This window comes from Psittacula echo (genome assembly GCF_963264785.1).
Source record: "Psittacula echo genome assembly, chromosome: 11".
NCBI classification, from domain to species: Eukaryota; Metazoa; Chordata; class Aves; order Psittaciformes; family Psittacidae; genus Psittacula; species Psittacula echo.
In genome coordinates, this window is record NC_137746.1 from 7,103,460 (window position 1) to 7,125,009 (window position 21,550).

Here is a 21,550-nt window from a genome sequence, read left to right on the forward strand (position 1 = left end):
GAGCTCGGCTGTAGGAGCCCTCACTGCCCAGCCTGGGTTCAGAGTCCTTTTTGCTCTGGGAAAGCTAGAGAAAAGCCATGAGAAAAGCCCCAGCTGTCCCAGCTTTGCCCCACAAACCACAGCCAGGGCTAGAAGAAAAAACCCCACCATTCTTGCTTCTCATTGTGTTCGTGCTCACTGCTACCTCAATAGCTTTTCACTGAAATGTTTGTCAAAAGAAATCCTTCCTTTAATAATGCTATTAACCAAACCAAGAAAAAAAAATACAGAATTCATAGTAGTGCAGGTTTTTTTATGCCAGACATTCTCCTTTCAAGTTTAGTTGCCTTTAAGATGCAAAAAAACCCCACAGCTCTCCCTTTAGAGATCTAATCAGTCTACCCATGACTAAGACAAGGTTTTTCCCATATATATATATATATATATATAAAAAAAAAAATCAGAGGAGCATTATCCAAAAGGTATTCTAATAATAAAAACACTTCTCTACTGCACAAATAGAGGAATGTTAAGCCTTCAGGACAGCTGAAACATGCAAGACCTGCTAAAACCCATAGGATTTTCCAAACAGGATTTGAGCATCGTTGTCACCAAAGAGCCGGTACAGAAGCAGGTGTGACTTTCGGTCACCTCTGGTTAGCTATTTTGGACTTCTTGAAGTTCCATTTTAGCTGTGCATTTCTGCTCTTGTGATTCCAACAGAGGTTGTTCTCTCCCAGTGGGCAGGCTCAAAAGATAGACATTGCAGAAAGGAACAAAGCAGGGAACTTTCAGAGTACAAAGAAACAGATATTGTACGTGAAGCTTCTGAGACAAATTAGGACGCCTGCTAACAGAACCAAATTGCTTCCTCTCCCCCTACTTTCATATACCTTTCAAGAAGAAGGAGCATTGCATTACAGTGTTTTTACACAGAAAGAGGAGAGAAGCAGTATCTGAGTTGTTTGTAGCAGACATGTGAAGCTGCACTGAGGAAGGGGAATCCTGCTAAATTCTCTCATTAAATTGCCCAAACACGAGCCAATCTCTTTTAGCCAGTTCTCATTTATTGCTATAAAGCAAGTACCCCCATTCTTAGGGCCAGATCAGCATTTTCCCAGCTCATGCTGAAGCAAGCACTCTGCAAGAGAACAGCACCCTAGTGAGAGTCCCAGTCCCACATCCCTGAGTCATTAACAGACATCTTCAGGCAACCAGAGCTTCTCTGCAGCAACAGCTTGATAAGGAATCCTCTCTTTCCAGCTCTATTCTTTCCAGCCTAAGAACTGCAAGGTTCATAAATATTTGCCTTTTCTTGCACCTCCTATCCAATATTCAGCTCAACACCAATGCAGAGCTATCAGGAGCCTAATTATGTCTCTCTGACTTAAAAATCACACCATGATTTTAGCTAACTCTTTAACTAGCCAGCTGCTACTCTTCTCTCCAGCACTGGGAAAAGCTCTCTGGACTGTGAAGACAAAGGGCTTGTTAACAGATACAGCAGAGAGATTTCAGTGAGAAGATATAGTCAGTCCATGGAAACAGAGAAGCAGTCTGCACTTAAGTCTGTCACATTGCCCACCAACCTGGACTATGCTAATCACATCTCTCAGTGCTGTAGAAGCTGTCATTGCCAGACTGCATTTAATCACCGTTCTTACAGCAGCAGCGATCAGAGTTAATCTTTTTCCCTTTAATAAGAGCCATTACATCACTCTCCAGCATGGAAACTACGAAGTGGGAAGGTCAAAAAGTTCTTAATTAGAAGGGTTTTTATTACTGTGATAGTTCCGTTCTAGCCTCAATAAGAGAGAGCTGAAGTACAGGCAGCAAGAGCTGGAAGGCATCTTGGATATATGAAGCACTGTTTGAAGCCTGTGAAAACAAAAATCAAAATACACACATGAATAATTACGCTACCAATTAGCTTTCCTAACCACACACTCATTTCAAACAGCATTGATTAATGCACGTAACAGAAGCCTCGTGCTTGTTGGATTTTTAAGGCTTCATTTGAGAAATCAATTTAACATTAAGTTTTTGAGGAGTTTTATGCCACTAGGCAAAAAAGCAACTGGCTTCAAAACTGCCGAACAAGATCAAGTGCAATCCAAATGTAGGACACTGTTTTCAAGAACAGATGAGAAGAATCCATTTCAAAGCGAGGCATAAGAATGCTGTGGCAGGAAGGAATAATGCACCAACAGGAAACACCCATTTCCTACCACACCTCAGAAGCTTACAAGCTCTGAGAACCAATTTAACAGCTAGGAAGTGTGGGACTCCTGCATGTTTATTTCTGAGCTTGTCTAAGGTTTGACTTTGGACACCTAAATTCTGGAAAACCAGACTGCTGGATGTAGTATGTGTTTTCTGATCCATCATAACTGTCAGCTGAGACCATTCAGGCTCCCTTTTCGCTTTGTAACTCATCTCTTGTGCAAATCTACAAACATTTATTAGAACTTTCAAGTGATTAGATAAGTAAACAGAATCTTAGACCATGAGGCTTGGCACACATAAGGATACCAAAGTGGAAAAACCAGCATATCTATTTTTTAAGTATTACTTAATGTTTTAACTTTAGCACAACTGACCTCCAAAAACACTCCAGTGATTAAGGGATTAAGCACATCTGCTTTCTCTTTGACCTGCAGAGATCAGACATATATTATCCTGATTGGAAATTTGATCACATTTCTTCAAGCAAGATAAAGCTAAATCCTCGGTAGGCTTAAAATCACCACTGCTCCCCTGACTCTAGGAAAGCTACGCCGCAAGCTGCAGAGGACCTGCCTTGTAGCATGCAAATAAGAACAAAGCAACCCACATATGCCCAAAGCAAGCTGTATATAAATATACACATTATATCTTTAAATGTACTGTGGACAGCTGGAGAATTGAGAGATAATGATACTATTTTCAATAACACCTCAGTGTCTTGGAAAAGCCACACCAGGATCACAAACCTCATTTACTTCTGTCTCCTTAGTACTGTCAGCTCCCATTCCCCCTCTCCACTCACCCCCACACCCAGTCTGAATGCAGCAGCAGGCATTCAAAAGCTCAGCATACATTCAGATGCCACAATCTGGGGAAACCTGACCTAAAAGATCAGTTTACAAGGCAAAAAAAATGCATATATAAATGTGCCAACACAAAAAGCACTGTGGTGAAGATCTCAAGGCTGTAATCAACCAGCCACATCTTATTCCTAAGAACTATGGTGTAACACTTACCCCTGCAGTTGTTAAGCATGTAGTAAACTCTTTAGAGAAAGTTGACAGTTCTTTACACAGCACAATTGTCATTCTGTGGAAGAAGAGTGGGAAAACGATGCAATAAATGCAGTCTACAAGAATAACTTTTAGCATTCCTCTAACACATAAATACCTTGTTTCCATGCATATATAGCTGAATTAAACCAAAACTGATATAGAGCATATAAACAGTGTACAAAGCTCCAGAAGTTCCCTGAATAAATTAGGACGGGGAAAGATGTAAAAACAAATAATTAAAGCTGAATGTCTGAAACAGCATTCAAAGGATAGACACATCCATTCAAGAAGGAATGGTACTAACTGCCTTTTTAATTTTACTGACAAGTGTTATTTTATGAATCAGAAAGTACTGTATATTTCATGTGCCTGCCAAGTATCTCCTGACATAAAAGAAAAACCTCGTGTTATGCATTACTGGAAAGACCAATGTACTAATTTAGCTGCAGTACTTTTACAATATCACATACCTAACATACTGAAAGATTAGCAAAGAGGTAATTAAGAATCACTTTTATACAACTGCTTTGTCATATTTTATATGTCTACCCACTAACTAGCACAAGCTTAGGGCAAACATTCCACTTGGCTCAATAAAAGCTTTCAAGCAGGGTTTCCTCTTTCTTATCAAGAAATACCTTTAAGCTGGAAAAAGAGGCAGCTGGATACTGCTGGAAGATAGTGATGCCACCCACTGCAACTTTAAACATACATGCAGAACTCAAAAGCCCTACATCCCATGATTTGCAAAGAATCATTAGACAGTTTAATCAGTATGTCAGTAATTATAAGCTACACATTTAGTGAGAAATGAACTTACTGTGAAAGGGACTTGGCTCTGTCTGTGGCTGTCACCTCTTGTTTCTGACCATGTAGAAACAAAGCTGCAGTTTTGTGGAACATTTCAATGGAGCATGCTGTCAGTTCAGCCAGACTTCTTATGGCAAACGCATGAATATCCTGCAAGAGTTAAGAAGATTCCCCAGACCACACATAAACTAGCAGTTTTTATTATTTAAAACAAGTGAATCACACAACGTGCTGTCACTACACTGCACTTTCAGACCTCAGGATCTGCACTCAAACTCTGGGAAACACAACTGTAACTCAGCAGCCAGGTAAACACTCTATGGTCAGACATTCTCTTCCTTCGTCACTCAGTTACCTCTACTGATTTTCTAGCATCGTGGTCACCATCTCTGGATTCTACTTCTCGATTCTCTTCACTCTCTTTTTCTTCTTTAGGAAGACTACTGTTGAATTGTGCTATCCATTCATGAGCAGATGTCCTCACCTGTATGAAGATGTGCCATAGTATTTAATGACTAGAATGAAGCCCCTCTGCCCACCACATGAACTAGTGAGAACAACAAGAGCAAATGATCCTAGTGGCTTCAGGTCAGCTGGCTGCACTGATGTAGTTGAGTGCAGTCATTTCTCCAGCACTGGGTGTTAGTTTACCAGCAAGACCACAACTTAGCAGACATGCTTTAAAAACCTGTTTGCAGCATACTGCTGCCACTTGGTGGATCTGAAGGGTAGTAAAATGAAGGCAAGAAAAGTGATGCTTCCTCATACCAAGTTCTGAACATAGCAAAACCAGCTGCTCTGTACCAAGAGGAGGGCTTCAGTGCATGACTGTAGGTCGATTTCCCTGTGGTGGCTGAAGGCTTTGTGCTCACAGTTATCTTTGCCGCCACTTATAACTGCACAGTGAAAGGGCAAAGACACACTAACGTCTACCAATTCAGAGCCAAAAACATTACAGAACATGATTTTGCCATGTAAGTTCAAAGGAAATGGCCCATCACTTTCGCCTACCATTGTCAAAGGATCTAAAACAAGGCTTGTTTTCATGCATTTGATATTTTCACAAACAAAACAGGAAGAGAAGCAGTTCTTGTAAGAAATCTCTCCAGCTTCTAGAAGATAGGAAATAACTCACTGTGATCAGTTTGGCCGGGCTTGAGGAGATGCACAACTCTGAAAACAACTCTGTTACTTCTTTTGTGAACTCCTCATCACCTAGAGAACAGGAAAAGTTAAAGAATCCACACAAAGGACACAGACAGGAATAAGCAGCACTTCAATGCAGAACTAGTTCTGCCCAAATCTATCAACTATCTCCTTTATTTCTCTTCGAATCATCACCTCAGGCAAGATATATTGAGGCTGGTCTTTCTAAATACCATTTACAAGGTAAGTTCTGAAACAGTGGAGACACCAGTGCCAGAAGGTTAACTTCTGCTTTCTTAATTCTGGTTTCATAGCTCAGGTAACTCCACTTTTATTTTTTTACAGGCAGCATTTTATAATGCAGTAACTTGCACATCACCTTGGAGAGCCTGAAATATCACTTAAAGCCTATGGCTCTCCTATTATATATGGCAGGGCAGATGTTAACAGTGGGGGGAAGGCTATGAGATATATCACGTGCAAATATAAAAGATACATTAAATGTTAAATGATAGCAACTGCAGGTGTGTAAGCCCTCCCTGATGAGCCATTTAGGTAAAAGCAATGTGAGAAATTTACATTTAAATCTGCATAACCCTCAAGAATCAGATGGCTCTTGTGCATGGAGGCACCTCTTGAGTCTTTTGCTCTGCTTGGCTAACTCTCATTTAACAAATAAATCAAAAGGCTTTTTGCTTTCCCACAGGTTGGACATCTCTGTTCACAGTTTTTCCCTCATGGTCAGGGAAACCCAGCATCTCTCTGAATTTGTACCTTGGCTCAAGGTCAGTTGTATGAACTGCCCAGAAGTTAAACAACTTTAATCCTCCTCTGGCAAGAAATCATTCCTGCTACAGAATTAATGCACAGCAGCTTTCCAGAGATGAAGGGTATGGCTACCTGTCATGCTCCTGGCCACAGCTGGCTTTAGGATTAAGCATCCAGCTAAAGAAGAACTTAATTTTGTCAACCTGCCCACTGCTAGTGATCAAGGCTGGTTGGTTCTACACTGAGAATTTCATCGAGAAACAGCTTGTTCTTCCAGAACCTGGGGTTCTTTTACCCTTCTTTTCTTCCTCCTCTTCTTCAAAGAATTCAGGTAAAGAAAATGATTCTTTGACTTGTTCCATTTCCTCTTTCAGTGTGTCCAACTCTTCTCCAGAGAGAGCACTAAGAACCGATTTCACCTGCACAGCCAAAGAGAGAATCATAAATCCAACAAGAAAAAGACAGACAATGGAAGATGCAACACTGGTTTACACTGCACATAAAAACATCAGGCTGAATGTTAATAAGAAAATAGTACTTTCTTACAAGGAAGAGGAAAGAGAAAAAGACCTATTTGTGAAGACCCATTAAATAATAATGGATCCTTCAGCAGTTATTCAATTTTTCACTTAAAAAAAATGAATGACTTTTGAAATCACACATTGGTCTGCTCTGCTTCCTGCCCCAAGGCAGAGAGGGCAATCTCTGCTGTGCTTCCAACACTCTCCTTTTCTCCAGACCAAGGTAGCAAACAAGTGACTATGAGGAAAGAGTAATTTGTGAAATGTTGTTGAAGACATGCAAGAACTGAGGGTAGCTGGGTAAAGAAAATGGCTTTAGGGGCTGAGGACAGGACATAACGCTTCCAAGGTAAACACCAGATCATAATGCAGAGATCAAAGTGAAGTTGTGTAATTCATCACTTTATAGCAAGTTCTGAGCACTCAATTTTACATGTATATCCATATATTTCTGGTCTTTTTTTCCCTGCTCAGCTGACTTCAAAATAGAAGGCAAATTGCTCAAGGCCATTACCTTTGATTCACTCTCTCTGGAAAGCATCTCTAAGGCCTCCAGATGAGAAAGACCCTGAAACTCATCAAACAGTAACCCATAATGGGCTTTCTTCTCCGTAGCCATGGTAACCTCAGTAGCTGTCTGCTGCTCTTCTTTCTCCTTTGCCTCTCGTAAGACCTGAGAAATAAAAGCGGAGTACTCAGGTCAGTGCCAGAAGATACAGAACAGGGGAGGAGAAGGGTTTTGGTTCAATAGTAAAAAAGGTTGTATAATGACGGGACTGCAAAAGAAGGGAGAAACCAGTGAGCTGCTGATATGAAACTGCGATACCTGAGATAACGTGGAGTTTCTGTTCATTAGGCCCTTTGTTTTTTTGAATCCAGGATCTCCCTCAGCTATTACATCCATTGTCTTTTTCCCAATGAATTCCAAGGCATCCAGACCTCCACTAATAACACTTTTTCCCTAGAAATCAGATTTGGATATAGGCAGCACATAAAATTCACAGAAAACTATACAACTGAATGAAAAGAACTGGAGGATTTATATCAGCAGTATCATGCTGGACACTCACATAAAAACCAAATTGATCCTTGTCACCCTAAAATTCAATCCTAATTGCCACAAAGAAAGCAGCAGGACACGGAAAGAGCCACAACACACTATCATACTACAGTTTAATAGAGCACTCAGACAGCTGCAGCAATATGATGGGAAATACACTTTTCTTTTGTGAATAAGCTGTTCTTAAGCACACTGAAGTATTTAGTTCTCATCTTTCCAATCACAAAACACTAGACCTGTGGGTTTTGGTTGTTAACTCTTGTTCAAGCCTTAAAAGCAGAAGAAAGCTTTCTGTCTGCAGTTCTTTCAGATTCATGGGCAAATTGACAAGACAACAGATCACAAAAGCACAGTTTCTAAGGGTAATGGGTTCCTTTGAAGTGTATTTCTCATGGTCACAGGAGCAAGCTGATTTCCAAGCAATTTGGGCTAGTTTCACAGGAGTTTTGAAGAGGAGAATGGATTTCATCTCTAGACAGTTCTGTGGAAATCAGTGGAAATATTCCAGGAATGAGTCTGACCCTGCATTTTACCTGAATACTCTAAAAGAAGCGAGCAGAGATAAGAAGGTACAGAGGTGACATGCACAGGAATGTACACCCCACACTGTCCACCATAAGGTTTTTTTGTTATGAGTCAACATTTAATCCTATCAAAATTCAGGACAACTTACACATTAAATACCAGTTAGAAGCAAGGCATAGGATAAAGTTTATTTGAAGGCTGGAACATTTTCTCACCATTCATCCCACAAAAAATAAGAAGTAAAACCGTTCTCTTATGACATTTCAGATGAAAGGCAAAAACCCCAATGCTCTCTTACGCCCATCCCTGCATTCCCAACTCACTCACTGTGCTTTGGACAGCAGTAGAGATGGTTGATAATACTTCAAGAGCTCCAGCAATAGGAAAGGAACTGCCATCCCCAACTGCATCTGTGCTGCTAGCACCAGGATTTTTGCTTCCTGCATTAGAAGGCAGAAAATTAATTTCCTTGCTCCCCCAAAAAGACCCTGTCAGCTGCAGAATGGAGAAAATAATCAAACACCAAGCATCAGCCAGGAGCAGGGCTAGAATTGGTGTTATTTTCCTACCTTCTTTTCAGAGCTAACAGAAGTAAGCATTAGAGCATTATTTTAGCACTGAGATATCTACTTCAACATGCAAGACGAAGAGGAAGGTGATGTTATTTTGGGGCTGATTATGTTATGAGAAGTGTTTCAGTGTTGTTCTTACAAAGTAAAAACTGACCTCTTGTAGCATCTCTAGTTTCTGAAGAGATTTCACTTGGACTGGGTATCCCAAGGGTTGTTTCTGCTTTTTCTATGACATTTGAAATACCTTGACCTAGAAAAGACAACAGTATTACTTTAATCATACAACAGAAATCAAATCAGAAACAGGATTAGGGCTGCATATTGGGTTTTATTATTCTGGACTCCTCCTGTTTAAGACAGTTTACCCAGCACTAAAACCTACTGCTACCCAGCTTGCTTACCAATGTAATGAACTCAGGTTTCACCTCAGCTTTTAAATCAAGTTGCAAATACTGGCTGAATAGCAGTTTAAAATACCAGCTGAAAATGATGCAAGCACCTTAAAAGCTTGAAAGTAATTTTGGCTATGCACAATCTCCTTAATCTCATTGTATCTTTTGCTACAAGTTTTCTCCATTACTTGAACAATTCCCTTGACATTTTTCCAATAACTGCTACTATGACAGAAATCCCCTTCTCTAGAAGCAAGCTCAAAAGCAGTAGCTGAGACATGAAGAATGGTTAAAATATATATCAAATACCAGAAAGAGCCTTACCTACAGTAGCTACAGTAGCAGATGCAGTTGACAGAAGAGATTTCCCCCAGCTTCCCCAGTACCCCCATCCTGTCTGAACTGCAGCTGAAGAATCAGAGGCCTTTAATGAAGAAAAGGAGAGTGATGTAGGTATTATGGTGAGGAGAGGAACACAAACAGTCTGTGATGTGTCACTTTTGTGCAGCCTTTCCTTTCAGATAAACATCAATATGAATTTTCAGAACAGGAGCAGGCCTTATGCTCAGTGTTCTTTTGTACTCAAAGCCATGAAACGCGGTCACGTTATTCAGAGCTAGCACAGGAACAGACCTTGAGGGTTTCAGCTGCAGGCTTTTCTGTGGCAGCAGGCTGACTTGGGGGTTTGGGTTCAGGTCTTTTCCGAGTCATAGGCACAGGCTCGATCTCTTGCTCTTTCTCTTGATTGCTCTCAGTGCTGCCAAGGTCCTCTGCTTTCTGTTCATTTCCATCTTCATTAGAGGTTTCTTCTTTCAGATCTTCACCACTGTCTTTCTCAGACATGACTACGAACACCCACAGAAAGCAAAGCAATAAAACAATCACTCCCTTGTACACTTTGACATTAGCTCAAAAGCATCACATTTGTGCTTTAAACAAACACAACTAAGACAGAAAGCCCTCTGCATGAACAGATTACGTTTTTAAGCAAATGTGTACACCAAGTTACATCTGACTGGAAAAAATGTCACACTTGGAAGTTTAAAGTCCCACAGAACGACTCCGCTTTATCTAAGTGACACACCCTCTCCACAGGAAAGAAACAGGTTGTTAACTCTGAAAAGCAAATGAAAAGTACAAGAGATAATTCAATGCATGACTCGCTTCATGAAAAACAGTGAAAACAAATGGTTTGGGAAGGCTGCTTTGAAGGGGTCTTTATTAAAATGGGGATAGCTGTCAGAAAGCCAGACAGGGAGGGAGGCAGTGACTGGTTTGCTCCTGTATTTAGGGCTGAGGGCATTCACCAGGGTGTTAACACCACCCAGCACCTGAAACACTCAGCGGGCACTGACACTGCACATGGGGGATGACGGTGGCCCATGAACAGCGCTGCCACGTCGTGGCCTGCTCACGGGGGCAGAGCTTTCTCTCTGCTCTCCTCCCGGCTTCACTGCCAGCACCGCACCAGCTTCAGGGCAGTAACTTGAGGGCAACAACAGCAGGCAGGGACAGGCAGGGTCACACTGGGCACCCCACGGACGACAGCATTACTGCCGGCATGAAAAGGCGTCTCTTCGGAGCCGGTCACGAACGCAATCAGGGCAGCTAACCCCATTGACAGGTTCTGCCGGCTTGAAGTGAAGTAAGTGAAGGCTTGGAGTGACTCGAGGACCCCCATCCCATTTCCCCATGGCTCCCCATAGTAGTTAGTGGGACCCCGCACCTTGCAGCTCCCCCAGCACTCCCTGCACTACCCAGCCCTCGAGGCCCCCCAGCCTCCCCTTCTCCCTAGGATTCCACATCCCCCACATGGGGCTGCCTAGCTCACAAGCCACCCCTCATTCCCTAAACCCCCATGGCATAGAACTCCTGCCCCATAAGGGCCCCCTAGCTGCCCACAAACCTCCCTATGGTACCGATTACACCACAGAGGACCCTAATATGCCCCAAGCCCTCCTCACTTTGGGACTCCCCGGTCCCACAGAGGGCCTCTTCGAGCCCTTTGTACCCGCGACCCCGGTTCCACCCTCCTCACCCACTGGGCCGGGACAGCTCCACACTCCCCCGCCGGGCGGACCGTAACCATCGAGCCGAGGCGCAGAGCGGCACCCCGCGGAAGTGCGGCCTAGCCCGGAAGGGTGCGCGGGGAAGCACATCCGGGCGGCAGGACGGCGGTGGCGGAGGTGAGAGCGGGTGGGAACCGGGGCCAGGCCACGCTGCTCCCGGTGAGGACTCGGGGGAAACTCAGCCCCCCCTTACTGCTGAGGGAGAACCTGGGGCCGGCCTCGCAGTTTTGGCTGCCGGTGGGTGGTGGTGCCTTTGGGGTGACATGAGGCCGGCGGCGTCCCTCGGCTACAGGGTGGATGTGTGGTGTGTTCCCCACAGCCTGGAGCGGCCCGGCTTGAGCAGAGTTTGATCCGAGCGAGAGCAGGGTCGCTGGGGACAGGGTGGTGGTGCTGTGGAGTTCTGTACGTGATGGTGTTTAGCTGACCGCGGACAGTAACTGTGTTTTCGTGTGCAATGGGTCCCGTGCCCTTCGTGAGCTACCCGTGGCCTGTGTCAGGCAGACAAGGACTGTGTGCGTGGCAAAAGCCACTCAGCAGCGAGGTCTGTTCTGGTTTCTTGTAGGTTTGCTCCCAAAACTGTTTGCTTTTGGGCTGAGGGTGCAGCCGCTCACCCAAGGAGCCTTCACTGGTGCTGGCAGAAGGTGAACCCTCCATGCAGCCTCTGCTACGCTGAGAACACCAGTGAGGCTCTGGCCAAGGCCATGCATCTGTTTCCATTAACTTCCCAGGACTTAATGACTTAAGGGCTCTGCCAGATGCAGCTCCCTGATTTGAAAGAGCATCAGAGGGTGGTCACAGTCACACTGTGAGTAGGAAGGTGCACTCAGTGCAGGGTGATCCGTTTATATCTATTTAGTGTGTGTTATTACCAGTTGTGAACGCCAAATACATTTCCACGCTGTGAGACAGACGTGGCAGTCAGAACAGTCTGTGGTCTGTCAGGTGTGTCTGGGTTTATTGCTTCACTTTCCTCCAGGTATGGAGTGATGTTATTAGCAGTGAATGTAAAGCCATATAACTGGCAACCTCTTGGGCCTCAGTTTTGCAGGGCCTTGTAAATGTGTGTGATTTTAAGTACTATCAGTACTTCCATTGACCTCAGTGGGACTACTTATAGCGCTCTGAGTTAAACACAAATATGCTTTTTCAGGATAAGAGCCAAAGATGACTCACACAAGCATATGCATCACAGAGTTTTATCTTTGAACTGCTATTTGTTGTTACAACCTACGGTTTAATAAAGGTTAAGTATGTGCAGCTCAACTTCAGGTTCAGTTGTAAAATAGCCAATTTCTATTCTGCACATTTCATCTTGCTTGGGCTTAATGCTTTCTGGAAGAATTGCAATGGAGGCACTGTACATGCTTTATCCTTTTTGGATCCTTTATCAGCTCCAGCAGCTGTTTTGCATAAGTGTGATGGCTGAAGAATATGGATTTCACAAACCATTTTATTTTTCCCAGCACTGGGCAGTGAGAGATCATTGTCTGCTTAGCAGTAATGGCTTTTCCAAGGCAAAATGCGACAAACAATTTCTAATAAATCAGACCTCGAAGAGTTTAATAATAAAACTCAATGACCCATCACCAATGTTTTATCCATTATGCAAGCTCAGTGCGAATATATTAGAGAGCGTATGCAATTACTGAAGATAATTGTCTTATGAGGGAAAATGTTGATGAGTATTTCTTGTGGTTAAATAATTGACTGAGGTTCCTGATGTCGTTTTAGGAGTGTCACAGACTCTTGGAACTCTTAACAATTTAAATTTAATAATCTAAAATTACAATAATGTAGGCAAAGTACAGGAGGTCCTGGAATTATTCTCTAATAAATCTAAAACATGATTAGTTGGGAGGTTATTGTTTTAGAGTACTGTAAGTTACGTGTTTGATTTGGTCCTGAAGATGAGGGTTTGTCTTCACTGCAGAGCTGTCATCGGCTGTAACTGCCTCAAATGCTGTAAAGTCAGGTCCTGATGCATGCAAAAGCCATTAAGCGTGGTGGCATTTTTAACTGAAGGCAGCCGGGTTGTGGGGTGATGTGTGCTGAAGATCTGTGATCACAGCACAAGCTGTGACAGGCTCAAATGTCAACTCCAGCAATTCAAATGTCAGTGGTCCACAAACTGCCAACAATCTTGCTTTAAAGAAGTCTACACAAGGTAACCTGTAAGCAGCTCAGTTGTTGGCAGCCTTCTGAAGGCTCTGAAACAATCTTGAAAGTAATGGGGGTCTGAGAAAGGAAGGTTAAACCCACACATTCAAACAGAAGAATAGTTGCCGATCAGCAGCAACCTTAGTATTGTCTTGTGCAGTTGATGTGGCTGGGATGTTCTTCTCCAGAGGCAGCAGGGCTCAGCAACACTTTCCCTAATGTGTAACTGGTGGAAAACAGGAACTAAAGAGGCCTTGGGAACGTTTTTAACCATTTAGCTATGGGAAAATAGCTTCTTCAGAACAATGGTATAATTCAGCTCTCAGTGTTGGTCTCAAATGAACAGACAAGAGGCATGGCAGAAAACAGAGTGAGGCCAATTAAAAAGAGGGCAGATGGAGAGATTGCTGTTTACAGGGAAACAACCAGAGAGCCTGTTTTCCAGTTTCTCTTGCAGGATTCAGTGGGTGAGTTGGTTAGTCAAGCTTGAAGGAGAGTTGGACACAGCTGTCTTATTTGCTTTCTTTGTCAAACTGGTTTTGGCAACAGCAGCAGCAGAAGTGGGTCAGTTAATATGTTTCTCATCAGATGTTGTCTGGAGTCTGGTTTGACCTTCCACGAATTAACTGAAAAGAATTCCTAGTCTGGGTAATGTGTAATCAGCAAATTTTCTCATGCTTGAATCTGCTTAATTTTTCTCCGCTGAAAAGATAATTAGTACAAATCACCTGTGCTTATTTGTATTACATATTTTTTCATAAATGACAGGGTATCTGTCTGCTTTAGGCAGTGTTAACTGGTGATTCTGGAAGGATGGAAGTGTATAAATTATTTATTAAGGAATTGTATTCCTTTGTATTGTGATACTTATGAAATTCAAGTCCCCTGGCATTTGTTATTGGTAGAAGAAAAGATGATATATATGAAGTCACACAGTCAATGGGATGAAGTGAGGTATTCTTTAGGATAACATTTTGGCTGTGGCTTCTGTACTTTGTAAATTGGGGGGTTTTGGGGGCTCTGGGGCAGTCTGGATGGAATCATAACTTCAGGCAATGCGTATTAGCTTAGAAATTTTCTTGAATCAGGCTTACAGGAAAACTGATTATAGATTTTCTCTTACTGGTGTCATCGCCCTTTGTTATCAGTTGGTTTTATTCTGGCTTTTAAAAGAGGAAACTCCTTGTGTGCAAAGAACATAAAGGCTGTATCCTGATTTCTTGAAATACCTTTTGTGCATACTAACTTGAAGAGTGCAAATGCTGTCCTTAGACAAAGCCATTTTTCAAATTGCTCGGAAATATGGGCCAGCATTTGGGTAGAGAAGATGAGAAACAAGGTCAGACCCATGAGATGAGGCAGCATAAATCAGAGGATTTTCAACAGGAGCTTATTGTAAAACACAGAAGAAAAAAGGAGGCAGAATTAGAAAATACAGCAGCAGCAGCAAGAGGCATTGCAAAAAAAGGAAGTATGTTTAGACATCAGTGTCCTGATACTCAGCAAGAGACTTCCTCTCTGTGGCTGTAGATAACTGCCACAAGAGCTTTCCCAACACAAGAAATTAGAAGCATTTTATATAGCATTTAGATACCTAACACTGATTGTGCCCCTAAAGTCAAGTAAGTAGATGTATAAATGCTAAAAACCATAAGTGTATGTGCTTTGGGTTTTTTCCTAGGGGCTAAATGCAAGACTGTCTTTAGAAAACCAGTTGTTAAAAGCAATTCTGGGGGAGAGAAGCAGAAATTATATCCTCTTTCTTCTTTATGTTCCTCTATTAAGAAAGCACTTTTTCTCTGTTAACACATGCAGAATCCACTTTCTGACCGTAAAGATAGTTCTGCATTTTGAGTAGTCTGAACAATTTGTTCTTTTTTAAAAGCCTTTTTCCCCTTAATGATTATTGTTCCTGAGGTTATTTATTTGGACGGGAAGATGAACATCCAGAGGACCCAAGGTTGTGCTAATGCCTTCTTACCCTTGTTTCATTACTGTGTTCTGAGCAAAGCTCTGGTTTGGAACCTGTTGGCTGACAGTTTGTATTATGCTAATTGAAATCTGTTTACTGGAAATAAAATCAGAATACACCATAAGCTTGCTGTCATTAATAAAGTTAATTCTTTTTCTCTTTTTTTCCAGTTGGATTTCCAATTTCCACTTCTGATATTGATGGTCTTGAAAGTGCATTTGGATCCCAGACATTTTCTGTCGCTGAACAAATCGAGAGCCTCCTCTCCTGTCTCAGAGCAGTACAGACAGCTTAATATCATATGACCTCATTTCTTAAAATTAAATGAAAGAAGAATTTTCTCTGGCTTCCCATGAAGCTCAGCTATTGCCTGTTAATTTTGACTGTTAGTGCTGATCTTTCAGTTGGATTTACACTGGAAAATGTAGCTTTTAACAGGACAGTTGCTTTTGGGTCTTTCAATGCATCCCTTCATATGGTGCCTCAAGCTTTAATAAGTTCTCCAGCACACCATGATCTCATAGCCAAAGAGGGGACCAGTATTTTAATTGAATGTAAACTGAACATCAGCCGGTATGAATATATTCTTTGGTATAACTCCAGAGGACACCTGCTTGAACAGGAAGATGAAGGTGAGCTTTCCTGCTGCTTTCTGTCCTTCAGTATTCCCCTTTTATACAAAGTATCTGAAAACCTCTGGGACTTTATAATCATTTTGTCTTCCTATCCTCCCATTTTTACAGTGGGAGATAAGGAGAGAGCAAAACAAAGCCCTTTGCCCTCTGGCATGTGGCATGTGAATTATAGCTTGAGTTCTTCTGTCCTAGCCCATCCACCCTGCTACAGTGGCACACAGAAGAAATGAGTCTGCATCCTACCAGATTCTAACTGATGTTCTATTTATTATTGCTCTGGTTTATATTATATTTTTCCAAACACGTGAATTAAACACAATTCTCCTCGGTTCGTGCCGTTTCCCAGCTGGCAATTGGGGCTTTAATTTTGTTACTGGATTTTTTAAAGCATGGGGTAACTTACTACATTTATTTTCTGGTTTATGCACCAGTGTGACTGTGGAAATGAACACAATTTGTAATGGCAAACGATGAAATATATGCTATTTAACCTCTTTGTACAGAGGGAGAATGTATTTTCCTAGCATTGGATCTTAGAGGTCTGTCCCTGTAGTTTTTCATTTTCACAAAATAATGTCTTTTAGAGACGTACGTGGTTTTCTCTATTAGTATTAATGAAGGTCGTCAAGCTAATTGATAGGATCTTCTCAGAGGCCATCTTTCTGCCTTAAGTATTCAGTAACCTCTTTGTAGTTATAATGCCATCTGGAGATTAGTTCAAAGTAGAGTAATTAGAAGAATGAGTTATGAAAACAGCTTTTACCCATAGGTTATAAATGCATAGGAAACACCATAGAAAGCTAACCTCTTATTGATTTCTTTTTGCTTGGGTTTTGTGTATCAGCACTGCATGCTCAGCAGAAAACTGCATCTCAAGAAAATCCTGGGGTTTTTTGCCAACAGAGCCATTTACAGACTCACATCTTTTTCATGGGTCACTTCTGACTCTGAAAATATGGAAAATTAGACTTTATAGAAACAGTCTTTCAACACAGTGTTACACAGTCAATGAGAAGCACTAGTGAAGAACTAGGTTCACTGTCACGAAGAGCTAGCTGTCCAAAAGCACTCAAGAAAGTGCAGATGAGAGGAAGAATTAAAACCAGAGTAGCAAGCATGAAGAATAATTTACCATTACGCAGTAGGATTGGTAACTGGATTATGGCTGTCTGTATCACAGGCATGAAAAGGAAACTTCAATCCTTGGTGTACTGTTTGGATTGTGCTAGAAATGGACTGCTTATTTCCAAGCTCTGTCTCCCATTGATGGAGCAACCATCTTGTGTCTAGTTTACCCAGTGATTTTTGTTTCTTTATCTCACTTTATTCCTTTTGACTCTCCAGGTGGCCGGTGGAGGATTGCTGAGAATTCCCTTAACATCACAAAGGTCAGCTTTGCTGACCGGGGCCGATATACCTGTGCAGGAGTTAATCGTAATGATACCTTGTACTACACAGTCACCCTGAGGGTAACCTTCATCTCAGGAGACATGAGTATCTACTACATGATTGTGTGCCTCGTTGCCTTTGCCATCACCCTCATCTTAAACATAACCCGGCTGTGCATGATGAGCAGTCACCTCCGCAAAACAGAGAAGGCTATCAATGAGTTCTTCAGGACAGAAGGAGCTGAGAAGCTTCAGAAGGCTTTTGAGATAGCCAAGCGTATCCCTATCATTACATCTGCCAAAACACTAGAGTTGGCCAAAGTCACTCAGTTTAAGACCATGGAGTTTGCTCGGTACATTGAAGAGCTTGCCAGAAGCATTCCTCTTCCACCTCTGATCCTCAACTGCAGGGCGTTCATGGAAGAGATCTTTGAGGCTGTGCGAGTTGACGATCCCGATGAAGTTGGTAAGGAGGAAAAACAGCCCCAAGCCTGCGGTACCCAAGCTGCCATATACCCCATCAACCCAGAGATGAAGCGCAGCGATTCGCCAGCCGGGGATTCAGATGATGGGTCCATGAATGAGCCGGGTCAGGAGATAGCTGTTCAGGTGTCCATTCACCCGCAATCAGAAGTGCAGAGCATTGACACTGTTTCTCATGATAGCTGCCAATTTGCACCTTCTGAAGAGGGCACCTGCTGAGTCCAGTGATGAGCTGTTAAGGAAGCACAGGCCACCCTAGGATGCTATAAGAAAGGGGTCTGCAAACAAGCTGCCTCAATCCCATATGCACAAGAGTTTTCCAAATTGCCAGGTGCCAGAACTGCTGCTGAAATCTGTGTTTTCTATCAGTGTTGGTTGAATGATTTCAAGTCTCTTAGAGAAAGGCCATTTGGAATATTGTGCAGTGGCTTTTCTTTTTAAAGCGAGCTTGCTACACTCAAAATATTTACAAAACAGGAATTCTTTGTCCTTGGCTCCTTGGTAGCTTCTGGTACTTCTGATCCATATTAGAAGTGGCCAAGCTGAGTGGTACAACTTGCAATAAAATCTTTTCCTTTGTGAACTCTTTCTTCCCTCACAAAGTGGAGCCGAAATTCCTTTGAGTCAGTGTTGTTGTCCTTGATGCATTGAGTTGTGTGCTCCTTTTGAATTGCTTCTTGGTGTATGTAGCCCATCAGAGCCATGGTGAGTTCAAACAAATCTGCTCTGTGTCGTGTGCTTCTATGTTGCTATCAAAGTGTACTGTACTTAGGAAAAGAATAGGACCAGGATCTGCTGCTGGAGTCGAAGAATTACTGTAGTTTCAAAGCAGCTTAGAGAACAACCAGGAGTTCTCAGTTTTCCATACATCTGCAGAAAACTTGGGCATACTCTAGTCTGTGGAGAGCGAATTGTTACAAAGCGCGTTGCTTAAACTTGGTGCTGATTGCCAAAGCGCCTTACCCTGGTTCTGTCTTACAGAATGGATCAGTTACAGCACTGCCAGCACGGTCTGACTTTTGACTTTGCTGATTTCATTTACCATAGAAAATCTGAAGGTTTCCATTGTATTTGACATTGTTGTGAGGAAAGAATGCCAGTAATCACATAGTGGCATCATGTAAAAATGAATTCATCTACAGATCAGGTGTCTCGTGCTTTTCTTTCTGAACAACATTAGAATAAAGGAGGTGACACTCACTTTGCTCTGTCTAGTACTTTCAGAAAGCAGTAGAATAGGGAGTAGTTAGTGGAGGGGCTGGCTGAGCTGTTTGCCAGCCACTGATTGCAAGAGTTGGGGTATCTCTCTGAACATGCCCTGTCTTATCACTGAAGAGGGAAGTGCAGGTGCTGACATCCGCACACACATAAGTACTTCACCAAGGATCTCCTGCATGGCTGTAGAGATCCAGCCTCTAGGAGTCAGAGTGCAAACAAGAATCTAGTTTCTTCTTTCACTCTTTGGTGCTGATTTTTTTTCCTTTTCTCCTTAGCGTTTGTAAGCTGTATCACTTAAATAGCATTTTGTATCCTGTTGAGATTTAGTAGATGTAAAGCTTGTAAGCACTCCACAAATTAATTTCTTACAACTACTGGAAGCATATTGCCATATAATTTTAACAACTTGGCAACAGGAGCACCATTTAATTCCCCACAACTCTTTTTCTTTCCTTATTATTACAGAAATGTCAGTTGAACAAATGATTCTGGACGGCTGCTCAGGATTCTTAAGAGGATTTGACATTACATTTACATAAGTAGAGATGGAAAACAAGCAGGCAGAGTGGTAAAACTAGGGTGGGGCCATCTGTTGTAATGCATGATCGTAACAAAGGGTCTGAGCAAGTTATATTTATCAAATCATATTAGAGAAGGGGAAAGTAAAGCATCTGTTACCATTTTAAAGTACCTTCTGGGGAGAGCTCTGCAGTCAGCCACCAGTAAATGCACCCTAGTTGGCTTTGGCCTGTCAGGTAAGAGTGATGTTTTTCAGGAAGGAAGAAAATTGCTAGCCTGGGTTATAGCAGCATTCCCACCAGCTTGGTACCATTTCCAAGGCTTTAGTAAACTTTATCTGCTTCAAGGGAATAAAGCCTTCTGCAGAGGATTAGAGCAGTTACTGCCCTCAACAGTAACTTTTTCTTTGCTTCCATAGTTTGATGGCACTTTATGTCCAGGTGAAAAGTTTGTGTAATTTTGTGTAACCTGTCTGGTTTGTTTTAAGTTCTTTTGAGGTGATCAGTGTTAAAAGATACTCTTGTGGATAAATGCCCAGTTCTCTTAGGAGCCCTGCTAAGATGCTTCTGGCTTCACTTTTGTACTACAACAGGCTCTGCAGGTTTGTTGCACTTGCATGAGTGGAGATTTATGGGTTTTACACCCTTTTGGTTTTCATAGTTGAGAGAGGTGAAGGCTTCAAGAGAGAACGATCTGCTTTAATCTCTTTTGTGCCACAGGCCATGAGGGTTGTACCTGCACCTGCCTTTTTTCCCCATGAGCAGCTCTCCTTGCCTCTGTGAAACTGTTGCATTGTATGCAGCAGTAGCATCTTGGACATTTTGCCCCTAACTACATACAGATGTAGAGATGCAGCTACAAAAGCAAAGCTCCATTTAATCACTTCCCGAGAAGCAGTTACGCAGTTGTGATTGACAGATGTCTCATCAGAAGTGGCAGCTTACAGGCAGCAGAATGACACTAGAGGTGTGTCAGATGGGTGTCAGGAGAGCAGTTGCTAAATGAATTCAATCTGTTCTTTGATATTTACACTTTATTTACATAGCTCCGAGTTTTTACTAATCACAGTAACTGGTGTCTTCGTGTGTCCTGTTGCCAGTGGAGAGGCAGGAATGAGGATGCATAAAGATCCCCGTAAATGCAGTTGCAGTGTCATTGCTGGATAGCAAAGCAAAGAGTTTGCCTGAGTTACTGCAATATTTTGTTTGCTAAATTAATTTCATTCCTGGGAAGGAGGCTGTTTGTAAGGATTTCAGTAAATCAAGAGTACTTCTTAAATGTAGGAATTGATCCTACTCCCACTGAATTAAGTTAGAGCAGATTTGAAGCTCCGGTGTATTTTACAAACAATATTACAAGATTTTTATGCATCTGAAAGCAAGGATGATGGTGATGTTATACAGTAAATGTAATTTCACATGACACTGATTTCCAAACAACATGTGAACTACTCTTGATCCTGAGTAGATGTGGGCACTTAAATCTGTTTGATACATCTAATTGTTCATTAGCATTGAAAGATTATGTAAACATCAGTGTTTCTTTCATAACTTTCCATAGGATGAGGAGAATCTACACTGGTTTCCTTGCTTTAAACTAAATTCTTTGACAATCACAAAGCTATTTTCTCTTTTCTTTGTGACTTACTTTAAATAATGTAAAATCTACTTGTTATCCAAGAGTACCTAAAACTAACGTTGTAGTGGTTATTTGTATTACCTGGATTGTAATGTAACTGTTTAATGTAACCATGTAGGATTTCATACTTTCATAAAACAAATTGGTAGATTTGCAAAATAAATTCAAACCAAAAGCTTTCTTTTGTTAGAGTTTTCTTGTTTATCTGTAAGTACCTCTGTGAGGTTAGATAGCAGTTGTATTCAGCTAAGCAGAAGTTGTTAGCTAGCCTGTCAAAGGTTTCTGGGGTATTCAGTCATCTGCAGTGACATAGAACCATATAGAATCATAGAATAGTTCGGTTGGAAAGGACATTAAGATCATTTTCAGGTCTGTCATTGTTTTATATCTCGAAGTCCTCAGCAGCATCTATAGTAA

At 42.0% G+C, this 21,550-nt stretch overlaps 2 protein-coding genes across 6 annotated transcripts; one reads left to right on the plus strand and one right to left on the minus strand.

Annotated features, from left to right (window-relative positions):
- Positions 1-448: 448 nt before the first annotated feature.
- FAM114A2 (family with sequence similarity 114 member A2) lies at positions 449-11,170 on the minus strand. 3 transcript variants are annotated; one of them, XM_080626863.1, is made up of 14 exons: positions 11,093-11,170; positions 9,688-9,899; positions 9,379-9,478; positions 8,817-8,912; positions 8,418-8,530; positions 7,332-7,466; positions 7,020-7,178; positions 6,280-6,403; positions 5,206-5,285; positions 4,426-4,554; positions 4,081-4,220; positions 3,222-3,294; positions 2,580-2,633; positions 449-1,857 (listed from the first exon to the last, which is right to left on the minus strand). In XM_080626863.1, the coding sequence occupies exons 2-14, from the start codon at positions 9,895-9,897 to the stop codon at positions 1,759-1,761; spliced, it is 1,512 nt and encodes a 503-aa protein (XP_080482989.1). In that variant the 5' UTR covers positions 9,898-9,899; positions 11,093-11,170; the 3' UTR covers positions 449-1,758. The 3 variants fall into 3 exon arrangements, with proteins under 3 accessions (XP_080482989.1, XP_080482990.1, XP_080482991.1); XM_080626864.1 differs by having other exon boundaries at positions 11,097-11,104; XM_080626865.1 differs by lacking the exon at positions 7,332-7,466.
- MFAP3 (microfibril associated protein 3) lies at positions 11,153-21,308 on the plus strand. 3 transcript variants are annotated; one of them, XM_080626866.1, is made up of 3 exons: positions 11,153-11,240; positions 15,423-15,884; positions 17,232-21,308. In XM_080626866.1, exons 2-3 carry the CDS (start codon positions 15,605-15,607, stop codon positions 17,975-17,977), a joined length of 1,026 nt encoding a protein of 341 aa, XP_080482992.1. In that variant the 5' UTR covers positions 11,153-11,240; positions 15,423-15,604; the 3' UTR covers positions 17,978-21,308. The 3 variants fall into 3 exon arrangements, with proteins under 3 accessions (XP_080482992.1, XP_080482993.1, XP_080482994.1); XM_080626867.1 differs by having other exon boundaries at positions 11,190-11,282; XM_080626868.1 differs by lacking the exon at positions 11,153-11,240 and adding an exon at positions 11,259-11,360.
- The last annotated feature ends 242 nt before the right edge of the window (positions 21,309-21,550 follow it).